Genomic DNA, 15,116 nt, shown 5'->3' with positions numbered 1-15,116 from the left:
TGATACCTAGAGAACAGTGTGTAACTCTTGATCTCGTAGTATCTTTTCTTTAGCCTTTCTCCTCTCCTTGCTCCCTTCCCTCCCCTGCCATTTGTTAGATTTCAAAGCTAGTGTAGGAAATTTTCTTTAAATGAGTATGTTAAGTGAAGAATGCATGATAAAAAAAATCAAAGTGATTCAATATAAAAGGGTTGATTTGTGAAGTCAAAATGAGAAAGATTTTTCTGGTTTGGCATGACAGGCTGTTCATTTTGTTTTTAAAACAGGGGATGGAAGTATGTGAATTTATGATACTAACATTTGAGCGCTGTATTTTTTCCCTGGGTCAAGTGTAGTGCAATATCCCTAGGGCAGGTGTACAGTCAGCAAGCATATATATTGACTGTTTCAGAAAAGCACTTTGCCCATTTTTCACAATCTTGATCTAATGGGGATTGTTATGAAACAAGGGGAGATGGTACTCTAAAGAGCTTCTTTTCTATTACCGTTAGCCTGTTTTCAACAATTTTATCTAATTGTTATGAATCGTGCTTGTTCTCTGGCTAGTGTTATCTGTGTCTCTGTATCTGTAGTCAGTGAGGAATTTAACTAAGAACCTTACCATAGGACTGCAAAGGACTATCTGGTCAGAAGAGATTTTCTGATCACTTGTTATCAGAGCTTGATTTTAATCACCATCCCATGGGGACGGGAGCTAGTCAGTTGGCTGCTAAGCCATTCAACTTCACTGTCTGAGGGGAAACCTGTCAGATATTCTGTGTTCTTTGGTGCTGTAAAGCAACATCTGGGTGGAAGGAAACGGAAAGCAAGTAATCATAATTGCATATTGCTCAAGCCAATAGAAATCACTGAGGAACATGTGTGTAAACCTTTTTGAATATTGAAAAGTGAGGTAGGAGAGGCAGAGAGCCAAAGTAATTATTTTTGCAAGGGCTGTTATTTTCCGGGCATAAATACCGGGTAGAAAGATGGAGGATGAACCTAAAACATTTTCTGTCCCCAACACGTATGCTGAAAGAATATGTATTACAATGCATGATGTTATTTCACCTGGGTTTTCAAATGTTTGGCAATTAAATCTTACAGATTTGAGAAGTAACTGGAAATACTTTGGTGTAGATCTGTAAAGGCACATTGACTGAAAGTAGCCTCTTCGTAGTGAACAGTAAGGTTGTAGAGGCGTGCATTTTAACATAGGTATGCTGTGCCGTTAGACTCTTCAACCAATTTGGTATTTTGTGTCTGAGCAGGAATGATGAAAGCAACTCTGAGCTAGTCTCTTTAATGGTCTTTAAATCTAGAGTTAAATGGTGTATGTCTTGCCTTTTAACTATATGGGCCTTCATTTCACGATTTGAGTTCAAAACTGGAGACCGTTTCATTCTTTCTCTGTGACACTCACTGCAGTTCCCCCTCCACCCACCCTCCCTCATATTTAATTTTATAGTTCTTTCAGACATAAACATGAAAAAAAAGCAATTTTGACTTAGTTTCTGAGTGTTGCTGCAAAGAAAAGTAACAAACATCTGTTTTTACCTTAACTGCATCCATATGTTCAACCTCCCCATCACCCTCCTTCCCAAAAAATTTACAGCCGTATTTGGTGGGTACTGCATACTGTTGAATTAACTTTCTTCACAGTTAGATTAGAGGGTAAGTTCAGAGACTGAAAATATCCATACTAAGCAGTGGCCAAAAGCTACATTATAGCTAAGCCAAGTTTTCAAGTTTTTCACTCCTCTTCTTTTAATTTACTTCCCTATTACCCTTCTCTCCTCCCCACCCCCCAAGAAAAGAGGACATGATCCAGGAGACTTTTTTTAGGAACAGGTTATTGTGGTAATCGGATAATGTGAACTTGTGAAATTTGCTTATGGCTTTCATACTTATAAATTAATTAACATTTGAAATACCATGTTTATCATAAGTATGTGGTTTTAGATGCATACTGTGTGGATTGTTGTGAAGAGTTAGTTACCTTGTTTCGTTTTATTACTTCTTGTTGTAGCATCTGGAACAATTCTGGCCTTACCAAAGTTTTGTTTTTGTAGAGGATTAACAGGAAGAAGGCTATTTTACTGAGACATTTGAGCAGCAGTGAAACAAAATGTTGAATGATACTATCTTTTACTTTGTGGTATGCAGCATGCTTTCAGAGATAAAAGTTTGTGGAACTTTCAAACAAAGGTTATTCCTTTCCAGTTATATAGTGCCTTTAGTAGATGCGAAACTAGTTTTGCAAATCTCCCAAATACTTCTACTTACAATAATCTAAAGGGTTGTATGCTCCAGAGGGATTCAGCAATATGAGAACACATGCCCTTCCTTTGCCACTAGAAGAAGCTGGCCGTCTCTTAGTAATACTGACTAATATGCTACTAATACATTTTTCAAGAAAATTAAGTTAGAGCTGGGCTATAATTTCTTAGAGAGTGAGTTGATTTTTTGACTGATGGTCACTTTACTGTATATTCTAAAGTAAGTGGTAGGTTGTTTTCTTCAAGGGATATATTAATTATCTCTCTGAGGAAAGGATTCCCTGCTTCTAGCTGATTTTCTTTGACAGGTTGAGCAAAAGTCTGAGTGACATCTGGTGGCTAAAATGCCCCAAATTTCTCTTTCTATTGTAATGCAAATTGAGAGAGTGGGGATTGCTTCTAGCTCCACCATAACATGTTTTTGCTGACGAAGGGAGGTCATCTTGCATCCTTCTGTATGTGATGCTTCTGATGGAGACATCATCAGTACATGGAGTTGACATTTGGATTAACTTTGGATACAATCTGGGAAAAGGAAAGAATCATTTGGGTTTGCTAGTATACTCTCTTGGTCATAATTAAGAAATATTGAAGCTAAAAAAGAAATCTTTACTTTTTTTTCCTTGGGAATTAAAAGGAATGCAAAAGGATTTTATGCCAAACTCTAGCCACTATGTCTAGACATAATTGTCCAAGTGTTGCCTTTACTCAACAGTTTTTCAAATTTCTTTTGGACCTCTGAAGACATCAGTAAAGAAGACATGAAGATACCAATATCTGTGCCTTTATGTAAAGCTTTGTTTTATGAAACTTTGTTACCTGTGGTAGGACATGATCTGAATGTAGATTTTCCCAGTTCTGTTGGCTAAAAAGGAAAGATTGTGTCAGGGGGCTATTGTAATCCTGGAAATATAGGCTCTTGTATTTTTTGGAAGGACCAGATGGAACCTAATGAGTCTAAAAGACTTGTTTTTGCTGGAACTTGTAAATCTCAAACTCAAGCTAGATCATAAACATGAATGTAGAAACTGGCTGTTAAAGACTGAAAATGTTGAAGACTGAAAATCTGTGGTCCTCAAGTCAGGCTTTGGCAAAATCATTGTCCCGTTGGTCAGCAGTTTCACCAGTTCTGACAGAACACTATGTGAAAACAGGCAGTGACCATCTACTTGCAGGTTGAGTAGAATATTTTATATTTGTTTTTAATATCCCAAAGGGATTCTCTTCTGCACTGAGGGTGGGTGGGAGACAAACAGCTGTGCTGCTGCTGCTGTTGTGTGGTCTAGGAATGTGTGATAATGATGAGCATCAAGTATGTGAGTAAGCAGTGGAATCAATGGTGTCTCTTCCAGTTTTTATGTTGCTGGAAGGTGGTGAGTTCCTCTAAGATCTGGAGTGTGGAAAATAGCATTTTGACTGCTGATCTTTTATTGATTAAAGCAATTATAACATCTAATTTGTGTTCTACATCAGTTTGAGCTCTTGTTATGATGAATGTATTTGAAACGCTCTACATCCATGTGTGGTATCTTGTGTTTAATTTGTCCTTTCTTAGTACTGGCACTATGTAAGAGAGTATCGTTTGTAGAGGTAGCGTTGGGAATTAAAGGACATGGCAGATTTCATTGGTAAGACAAAATTCTGACTCCTTTTAAATGCTGAACAAGGGTTATTGGGGAATGGAAAATTCTATATTGATCATAAGTTAGTATACAAGGAAGTTAACAAATCTGAAGCTTATTATTTCCTCATTTTATCTAGTCTATTTTCAGCTCTAAAAGAAATGTGTGGGAGCTGTGCTTCAAGAATACGAATTTAAAATAATATATTGGATATATATTTCATAGGAAATAAAGAGTAGATCCTATAGACTGCAGATTTGCTCTAAAGATTTTAACAATCACAGAATAACTGACATCCAGGACTGTCTGCCTTCTGTGTTCTTCTGGTTCCACCCTCAATGCAACGCAGAATTCCCGTTTGCTAGTAAAAATATTTCACTCAATCTGCAAGTAAATGTAGGCAAATCTTTTTAATGTGTTTTGAAAGAAACAGCTTTTTATGGTGAGGGTAAAGCTGCTGACCAATATGCTGTTGCTTTGTAATGCCTCATGTCTTAAGGGACCTCAGATTCTATGCCCTCATGATTTCCTTGATACCTCGAGTCACAAAACCCCAGATTTGAATTTTAATGTAGCATGTCTCATCACTAGGAAAGGGATTCTGATGGTCTTACTGAGCTTTAGTGTTTCACGAATCTGGTATTGCTGTTCCTCAAAACGTACTTATTGAATCGCAGCATTTGTATATCAGATTTCAGCCAGCTTTTTGATAAACTTACTTTTTCGCCAGTCCTTTGAGGATTAAGGTGCTTCCCAGAGTGTTAGAATCTATGCATAGAGTAATTCCAACTCCTGTTCTGGTGAGTTCAGATGTTTCAAAAGCCCTGCCAAATGTAATAAGGTCAAGTATTTTGGATGGCATGTTTCCTATCAGAGAATGATCATTTTTTTATGATCTTAAGGCCTCAGATGCATTCTACTTTTGGTTTTCTCATTTCGGTAACATTGTGTGTCCTAGTAATAGTCTTTATTATTATCTAAAAATAGTTGTTTGTAAGAATAAGATCAGCATAAGTGTTATGTTTTTCTATTGTCTCAAAAATTTTAATGGATGGCTAAAATAGAACCGGAAATATAAGTGTAAGGAGTCTCAAGGGATGTTGAACCATGAAGAAGAAGAAGAAGAATCTGAGAGAAAAATATGGTATTCTACTGGCTAAAAAGTGTCTAGCAGTTTTGTGTTTTGGTATTCAAGCATCCCATTTAAAACACTTTTTTGAAGGGCCTGAGCTTCAGGACTTCTTTTGAAAGTAGGATTTGCTAGTGCCCGAGTATCTTAGGTATTCAGCATCACTAGACACTTGTGAGAATGTAGGGCTCAATGCACTGCGCAACAGAGAAACCAAGAAGTATTGGCCCATATGCAATCTGTTAGCCCACAGCAAATACAAGGTAATTTTACTTAGCTCACGATGAGAGAGATTTAATCTAAGCAGAATGATTTAAGATTTTTTGTATTATTAACATGTTTCTGTGGATAGTTCAGGGGCTTGGCTGACAAAAAAGCAACCAAAATTCAACAAATTACTTAATCTTTGAGCCAGTGGGCCAATAGGTGGCAACATGGAAAACTGGTTGGACATGCCTAGGTATAAGTTCACACATTTCAGAATAATTATTTTTAAGGAATCACTAAGCATGAAATGATATTTTCATGTGTGCCCTATGAAGAAAGCGATAAAGTATGTTGCTGAAAGTACAGAGAAACTTAAAAGAATTGTTGCGTTGTTGCACATTCTCCTTTAGCTGCATTTAAGGTTAGTCTTGCTGTCAGTGGTTTAATGCATCCTGAAGTTTTTTGCTCTTTTTGAATAAAAAGAAAGAAACAAATACAACCTCAATGTAGCTTTCATTGTAGTTATTGCTGAGAAACTAAACAATGGAGTCTAAATAGAACGTAGAACAGTCTTGTAGAAACTTTTTAAAAATTAACTTTTGTTTCTGAGTTATGAGACAAACAGGATAAGCCAGTGTTAGAAAGGAAAAATGGAGCCAATAAAGAGGGTTTCTGATTATAATAGCTGGTTTCTGTTTAATATCATTGAGCAGGATGAGGTTTTGCAGAGTTTCTCATGGAAATAGCATCCACAGTACTAAAATGATTACCTCATTCTTAGTACCAGTGCCAAGCACTTAGCCCCACCGTGAACACACGGGGTTGATTTTCAACATGAAACAAGCCAGAAGTGTGGAATGACATTTTCAGGTGACAGTTATGGTTCTATTGCCTGTAATTAGCACCTCTTAACATGCAAACCTGCCTGTGCCTTTTCCAGGCTGTTGAAGCTCAAATACGAAGTTTTGGACAGACCCCTTCCCAACTGCTCATAGAACCACATCCTCCAAGAAGTTCTGCCATGCAGGTGGTAAGTACCATATTAACTCTTTGTGACCTGCCATTTTCTTCACTTCGTTTGCTATCTTAAAGTTACAGAACTGGCCACTTCGCTTTGCTTTTATGTGGTCATGGAATTGTGTTATTAAAAACAGCAGATGAGTTACAATTTTGTAGGACTGGGAGTGTATCCAGTGCTTAACTATTATTTTATTTATTGCTGAAAGGATTGTATTGATTTCTAGTACAGACCTTTTTTGTCAGTGTAATCTAGGAACACTTCATCAGTTGATTTTTGTTAATACCATACCTGTACAGGTGATAGCCAGTCATCATGGAGACAATTTAGTTAATCTTTGGCAGATTCCCCAAGAAACATGGATTTAGGAGGTGGAAGTTCCTTGTCTTTTCCCCCAGGCATAGGTTTTCCTCTAAAACCAGGATTACCAGGAATTCATGAGCTGAAACTTACATAGCAAAGAATGTGACTAAATGTGTTTTGCAGTAAAGCTGGGGTGATAAAATCCAGGCAGTGAGCATTAACATGCTTTCCCTTTTACCTCTACTTGTGCCTAATATAATTTTATTATACAAACTATTATTTTATTACTGATTACTTTCCATATCATGTTGTGTGCAGTCCTTGGGTCTAAGATATCATTTGTGTTGTCATAGATCCAGAACTAAGTATGTTAAGTGATACTCTGACGAGTGAAGCAAATGGTCTGCTAATTCACAAGTTTTTCAAAAGGTTACATTCTCTTATTGTTAAGACGGACGTTTTACACTGAAATTAAAAAAAAAAAGACATTTTCTTCTTGCATGTTCTATAAGACATATATCCTATCGAGTCAGACTAATATTATTAGATTAAAAACACACCTGAAGTGCAAAAGGTTTTAGAAAAAATTACACACAAATCTGAGAAGTTTCCAAAGTAGTTTACAAACCTTGTGATGTAGGAGTCTAAGAAACGTAAACTTTCTTGTCCAACTGAGCTACTAGCCTTTCTCAAATATCTCACGTGCTGTATGTGAGACATGCTCAGCTGACTTCCCCATATCCCCACCATCCTTTCTGCAGGCAGTACATACTACGCTTTGACAGCTGTGCTGTAGACATGCCCTGGGATCCCATGTACTGGATGGACAGAGCTGATTGTGCTGATTTGTGATCTGCTGGCCCATTGCGCCTCCCACGTAGTGTCCCAGGGCTGCAGACCACTGCAGTGACTTGTGTGTGCAACCCTTTCAGAAGAGCCCTGTTAACAGGGATATTGGGGAGCCCAAGTGCCCTCATCATACAGCTCCACTCCATGTGTGTGTCCGTCTGTTATGGTGCCGTGCACTAGGCACTTGCCCTAATTTAGAGGGATTTGTTTCAAGAAGAGGAGGAACTTGAGAAGTTGATTGTTGATGTGTTTGTCAGACCCATTGTTATATAAATGAATTTGATGCCAGGAAGCAGTTTGTGTGGTTTTATCATAATATTTTTCATGATGCTGAGTTAGTAAAGATTTAGTATGTAATGGAAGAAGTTAACTTCTATGAAGTTAACTGCTTCTAACTCCTGTGGGTTTTTTTGGGCTGAGGTACACAGAAAAAATCTCCTAGCTCTCCACTTGCTTTGACCAGCTTTGTGGTTATTAATACATGATTTTATAATAGCACTATATTAAGTGATTTTAAAAGTAGTATTCCTGGAGCTGAAATACAGTAAGGATGCTTTTCCTGTCACAATTTTGAATTTTTTCCAGTTGTATTATTTATTGAGTTTTTGTGTGTGTGCATGTATGCATGAATACAGCTGAATTGAAAGCTACCACGTGCTGTGTTAAGTGCACAAGCCATAATATACACCAGGTGTAGTAATTAGCAGTCACACGAAGGCTGCCTATTTGTCTGGTTTTGCTGCTGTTGCTGTATCCCCTTGTGTTTTCAACCATCAGATAGCTGGATTTAATTGAGGCCACATCAGATGAGGCATTACTGACACCTTTAATTGAATGAGCATCCAGGGAGGATTAACTCATAATATTGATTGGCTTTTAGCCACTTGCTCAGAAGGGTGTCTGGGTAGCTTATTAGTTGCTTTTATTTACACCTTTATGCAAAGACTGTAAATAGGAATTCATAGAGCAATATGTTTTTCTAAGTACTCTTAATAACTTTTTAAAAAGGAGTGATAATAAAAATGCAAATGTATTTAATTTTTTTATTAGTTCTGTATAAATATACATTAAATGTATGCACTTACATACACATATATGTAATGAAATATTGCAGATGGAAAATAGCCAAGAACACTTCATTAGTGTCCTAATTCAGTTATTAAAAAATTACAAATACTAGAGCGATATGGCCACTGCTGACTAGGATGGTTGTATTTCTACATCTTAGTGGAGTTGGGTTTTTTGGGGATTTTTTTTTTTAGGTACACCGCACAATCACAAACCCATTAAGTTTTGCTTTTCCTCCTTATGTTTGATATCCAGATTTAAGATCCTCAATATTTTGTTTCGTCATTTGCAGTGTTGTTAGAGAGCTTAGTTAAAAAGTTATGAAACTTTTCAACTTATTAAATTAAAAAAATGCAACCTAAAAATACTATGTTGAAAATGGGAGTCTGGATTCATTCCCTTCTTTTAGTATTTCTAGAAACAAGGCAGGATAGTGTCTGCAATCACGTCCACTTTATATTCTTTACAACTGCATTTAATTATGTTTGTCCTTTGAAACACATTTGCAGTGAAGTCTTCTACTTTGCATTCATAAATCTTATTTTTGTACACCAGAAATATATACAGGACATATATCTAGTGTATGTGTGTATCTGTTTATTTTAATGTGCTTTCATGTTCTCATCTGGCTTGTAAAGAATTGCAGTCTGCCAATTTAATGCAACTTGAGACAATCTCTGGGAGCAGGGATTTCTTTTGCTCACTTTTTTTTTTTTTTTTTGTTCCCTCCTAGTTTGGTGTTGCTTTCCTTGACATACTATCTCTGCAGATATGAAGGAGAATTCTTTTGGCAGACATAGGTGATTGGAAACTTTTAGTTTAATCTGCTGTCATCTCTAGCAAAGTTTGTATACAGAAACCCTGTGTTCAGCAAGGCCCTCATATTAATAGTGTACATGACAGGTTTTTCTACCAAAAACGGTTGTTTCCACAAGCCTGTCCACTATTATTGCATTTGCTTTTCACTGCAGTTGCTACTGGATCTTGTGTGTTTTAATCCACTCTTCCTTCTCTTGTCCTGTCTTCCTTTCTCCTCCCCATGTTTTCTTTTCCTGTGTATTTGGGTTCTTGTTGTGTGCACTCAACAGTATCTCCTCCTGCAGAGTCCATTGATGTTCACAGACCAAGCTCAACAGGACGTTATCATGGTTCTAAAGTTCCCATCCAACTCCCCTGTCACTCATGTAGCAGCTAACACTCAGCCTGGTCTGGCCACACCTGCTGTGATCACAGTTACTGCAAATAGGCTATTTGCTGTAAACAAGTGGCATAATCTTCCTGGTAAGTAAATTAAAGTAAGTAGCTAAAGAACCCACTGCCATCAAGCAGTACTTCTGCTGTCTGTTTCAAAATTTGCTGCAGAGCTGTTTTAAATTTAAAATGTGAAGAGCAAGTCCGGTTCATTGACATAGCATGCTCTTCCCATGTTGACTTAGTTTTTCTCCGTAAAAAGGTAATCTAAACTATTGTGTAGTAAGATGTGTAGCACATAAAAGGTTTGTAGCAACAATATATTGCTTTCCAGACCATCAGGCACTATGCAGGAAGACAAAACCAGTATATCACTACTTGATCATAATAAAGTCACACTGTTCGTCTTGAATTTGTTTTTCAGTCAGATGGAAGCCTGAACCGTATCATGTCAAAGACAAGTTTTAAAGCATGTAGAAATTGTTTGAAATCTTTTCTGCCATCTTTTTCTAATTGATTATGAACACCATATTCTAATGTTAAAGCCACCCAATGAGAATTAGAAGATAAAGTATATGGGAATTTTGTATCTTTTGGTAGCTTAAATATCCCAAAGTTATTAGGTGCTTATGTATTTGTCAATATGGAGGGAAAGCAACATCTCCATTTGCGTAGCAAGCAATCAAGTTTATTTTCCTTTAAAAACATCCTGGACTTGAGAATATAGTCATTCTGTTTTCAATTCTAATGCTCTCTAATCTTAAAGGCACGCATCTTCCTTTCCCTGACTATGACAGTCTCAGGCCTAGGGTGTGAAAGGTAGTTTATTTTAGTGTTACGCAGTAAATCTGGTAAAAGGCTTTTCAAGAAAGGGCAAAAAGACCTTCAACTCAAATAACTTGAATGGAAGATACTTGCATCAGAGTAATACTCACATCACTGAAATTCCTACTTAGAAATTTGGACCCATGGCCTTTGATTACATTTTGAAAAAAGCCAGATAACTCCAACACTTTTTCCTAGTTCTTACAAATGACCTCTCATCATTGTACAAATAGAAACTTCTATGTATTATTTCACATAAAAAATAAAGGTGGGAAGGAAGGGGGGAGGGAAGGCTTGTCTACATAACAAGTTGTGAGCAAGAACTATTTGCAGGGTGCTTGACATTTGTTTGAAAGGAGGATGGCAATATCCTTTCATACCTTGGGTGTACGACCTTGGACATATAATATTCAAGGCTTTTAAAAAATAGCCTTTGTGGACATACAACAGTCATGGGAAAAGAAGAGGGTCTAAAGTGGTAGGAGTTCATTTTGATTTCCTTGTAAGTCTGCTGGTTGGTGATCTGTGAGCAAGCAACCCATTGTTGTGAGTTGAACAAAACCTTCAGAATTTGGTTTTTCCCTCACCTTTGGAAGGGAGAACATTAAGCTGTGCTTTTGAGTCACTATTTTTTCATTTACACTTGTCTTACCTTTACAAAGAGCTCAAGAAAACTTACAATTCAAGAGAGACAAAAGCCAACCAAACAGAAGCAATACCCTACAAAAACGTACCTCATGCCACCTCTTTGAAAGCACACTGATCAGCTGCAGGCTGTTAATGGAGAACTATGCTTAAGATATCTGGGTATGGACTCCTGAGATGGGCCTTCACTATTGTTGCCTTCAAAGTTTATACCAAAATGGGATCTGCTAGGATTAGAGGGCAGGTATCATTACCACGCCGTATCTCCTGCTGTGGGCTTAGCATTGTCTTTACTAATGATAATCACGATAAAAAGTTAAGTTGCCAAGTGACCAGTTGTCACTTGTGTAATTAAAAATCTCATTCCTGCTTTTGTATATGAGTTTGGTGGCTTTGCTGACATCTTAGGGCACTGGTACCCAACAGGGTGCCTCCATTTTGTCATGTGGATTTCATATTTTGTTCTGTATTAGTGTTTCATTGCAGCAGAACTTTGACTTCCCAATTACTTCTGAAACCCTTCTTTTGATAGTAATTTTTATATTAAGCTATGGACGGTAGATACAAAAATCATAGGTGTAAGTATTCAGACATTATTTTTTGTTCTGCTTCCAAGAATGTCTTGTGGGCTGTTGGGGAGGGGAGATTGCTTGCTTGCTTGTTTGTTTTTAGTAAGGTTGTAGAAAAAAAAGGCTGCTTTTTTTTAAGGCTGAAGGAAAATTCAGGAGGTAAACATTTCACCAGTATTCCAGGTGCCCAGATGAAATGTACATCTGCAGAATTAATATATTAACTTCTATGCAAACTTGCAAATAAATGGTTTTTGGTGATGGATGAATCGTTAAATACTGGATGACTATGACATTTCCCTGTCTGCATCATAAACTGACTTTTTTAAAAAATGTCCTTTGTGCTTCACTTGTTCAAAGCAGTGCTTTAAAAAGTAAAGAGGAAAATAGTATTTGCTACAGTCAGCAGATGGTTGTCACATTTTGTTTTCAGTGCTCTTTACCACTTAATTTTGTTTTGTTGCGACAGGAGAGGTTGCCAGTAAAGCATCTGCTAGAGCTTATGGCTCAGGACCGGAGCTGCTGCTGATGGCATACATTCAGAATAGCACTAATCTAAAATAAATGTTTAATAAGCAGGCTGTGAAAGCACCTGGAATTTTTTTTTAAATTCAGTTGATGCAGAAGAATCTTGAATAGTTTAAAAAAAACCACACATAGCTTTGATTTATAAAATATATGTGGCTTCATGTATTAAAAAAAAGCAGAGTTTTAAAATCTTCTTTCCTGAATTCCAGCTCATCAAGGTGCTGTACAAGACCAGCCTTACCAGCTGCCAGTGGAAATCGATCCTCTCATAGGTCTGTCACTTCCTTCTCTCTTTGCGATTCATTAAGCTCTGTATGGTGGCCCTGAAGTGTAGATTACGGTTGTTTTTCACTTGCTGGTTGCTGGGAATGGAATTTTCCTGATAAACCATTTGCATGCAAATTGGAATGCAATGAGCTGTGGCTATGCTGGTATTTCATCAACTCCCCCTCGTTGGTTTGCCTAATTTGAACAGGCCTAGGACGCGTGTCAGTGAAAATTAATATGGATGCTGTAATAATGTGTGATTGAGAATGTGCATGAAGTACTGTCAGGATAATATTGGATCTTTTCATCACTCAGACTTGTTGATGAGCAGGAGCGAGGCACGTTATGATGAATTGGTGCACTGGTAATGTGATGGAGCTCCTTTGCTGAGGAAATTTTCATAATAACAGTGGGGTTCTTAACTGCACCATGTTGTGAAAAATAAAACCATGGTGCCAGGGTTTCGTCATTAAAGGAGATCAATCCTTTCTTCACAGACCTGCTGTTCAGGCTGAGGGGATTAATGTGTAATTGCAAAGCGGTTTCAAAGTTGAAATATATTGCCCACTGTTTTAGTATTGAGATATTAGTATTCATTTTTCAAGGGTATTGCATCTTTTGATCAGCATCACTAGTTAAATTTGTGTATGTTTTTCTTGTATTAAAAAGGGGTGGAGAAATGTCTCTCTCTTACTTAATGACTCAGTGTAATAGATTAAATTAATGACTTTTTATTATAGAGGTTTATTATTTATATAGAGATGATTTTTCTATTAGTATGGTTGGAGTTTGGTCAGTTCTTTCATTACAGACCCAACTTTGGGGAGTGCATACTTGGACTATGGTTCAGGAGCTTCTAGCATGGCAAATGGAACCTTGAACATCATCAAAAAGGAAAAACTCAAACAACCTAACCCCAAAATACAAACTAGTTCAAGGAGCAAAGACAACAGGATTCCCTCCCACCCCCTCCAGTGCTATTAGACTTCAAACTTAGCTGTTTTTTAAACTGTCCATTTCAGGATCATAGTTTAAAAGCGAAAGAAGTGAAGTGGCCAATTATAGAATCATGGAAAAATGAGAGCAAAAATGAACTTGCCTGGATAGGTTAGAACGACAGGTCTGTCAGCCAGTGAGAATTAATTTCAAAACTAATATGCATATCACAGTAGGAACTGCACTGTATTGCTCTGTAGATACAGACTGTTGCTGTGTAGCCATTTTTGCTGGGTAAGCTCTATGATAATTAAATCAGGAACAGTGTGAGTATATTAAACCATTTTATAGAGCTGATAAAATTAAAGTGTTTTCCCAAAGTTTTTTATATCAATTCCCATCTGCATAATGCAATACTTAAAATTTATAATGAGGAGGACATGTGCTGTAACTCTTCTTTCCTTCCTGAAATAGATTTTATCCAAAAAATATTTGGAGCAGAAAATGTATATTATGCTTTAAAACCTGCTATCAAGTAGGTCTTAACAATATAAATAAATATCACAGCAAAAAAAACAAAGTCACATTGGGCCTGTCTGATGATTTTTCTACATATTATGAAGAACATGAGGAAAGAAATACATTTTTTATTTTCATTTGCATTTTTCATAATTTTAAAGTTGTAATTCCATTTTCAGGCTTGCCTTTAATTTACAAAATGCTTTGACTTTTGTTTGGTATAAACACCTTTAAAATTAGTGTTCACAGTTCTGAAAAATGGTTTAATATTCTCTTCATACAATAGATCTCAAATCAGCCTTGTGATTACATTGGACACAGTTTAAAAGGTTTAAGGCTTTCTTTGTCACTGTTAAGTAGCATCATTGGGTATAAGCAAGTAATTATGTAGATAATATTAAAGGTTTTTAATTGTGGCTAGACACATTTACCTAGGAATGGCACCTAAGAGGACCACAAAATTACACTTTTATGGTTATAGAGGAATCTTGTTGCTGTCTTAGTCATAAGGAGGGATTCCTGCTGTCCTCATTTTCCAGATGAACAGGAAGATGTAAAAACGCAATGTCTGATATGACATAGATCCTAGACCTCTTTTTGAGGTGGAGTTTTTGGGAGGTCTTATCCACACTGAAGGAGTCAATCTGCATGGTTTTTTGGAGGGTTTATTTGCCGTTATTTCATCATACAGAACACTTCACCGTGCATTTATAAAGTGTTGTTGTTACTCTTTGAGTGGTCCCAACAGCAGTCAAGACCCTGTTATGTGTTACCTGCAGAGCAAGCGGCAATACCTTGCTAAATTATTTGCTTCCCACATGGACAAGACAGTATCAACATCTTAAATGCAGCAAAAGCATAAATAAATTAGGGATTTGGTGTAGAGTCAATGGAATCCCAAGGAATTGGAAACCCAAGGCTTAGGGGATAGCTAGACCGTGAGAATGGAAGGAAGTTAAAGAACAAAGAGTAAAGAAGCACACAAGAGCAGGACAGAGACGCGTCCGGGGACCACCTGGAATGGAAGTAATGCTGCTCTGAGCAGTCAGCAGGCAAACCCAGGTCCAGGAGAACTTACCTGCCTGGGATGGGAGTCAGGTTCCCTCAGGAAAAAAAGCACATTAAAAGGTCTTCCTACACTGTAGGATTTTCCATGATATATATCTATAGGGACCTGTACGT

The 15,116-nt window shown here is 37.1% G+C and overlaps 1 protein-coding gene across 3 annotated transcripts in view; it reads left to right on the top strand.

Moving 5' to 3' along the window:
• Positions 1-15,116, top strand: part of LRBA (LPS responsive beige-like anchor protein) — a gene marked incomplete at its 3' end in the record, with an annotated part of 428,602 nt that overhangs the window by 378,502 nt on the left and 34,984 nt on the right. For 2 of the 3 annotated variants that reach the window (XM_081999651.1, XM_081999650.1), the window contains 3 exons: positions 6,157-6,246; positions 9,543-9,735; positions 12,422-12,484. In XM_081999651.1, coding sequence (XP_081855777.1) covers positions 6,157-6,246; positions 9,543-9,735; positions 12,422-12,484 — 346 coding nt within the window. The remainder of the gene's footprint in view (positions 1-6,156; positions 6,247-9,542; positions 9,736-12,421; positions 12,485-15,116) is intronic. The other variant, XM_081999652.1, reaches the window with a different exon arrangement.

Source organism: Phaethon aethereus (assembly GCF_964289735.1).
Source record: "Phaethon aethereus genome assembly, chromosome: 4".
Taxonomy (NCBI): Eukaryota; Metazoa; Chordata; class Aves; order Phaethontiformes; family Phaethontidae; genus Phaethon; species Phaethon aethereus.
Note: the sequence above shows the minus strand (reverse complement) of the source record. Positions and strands in the feature narration are given on the sequence as shown.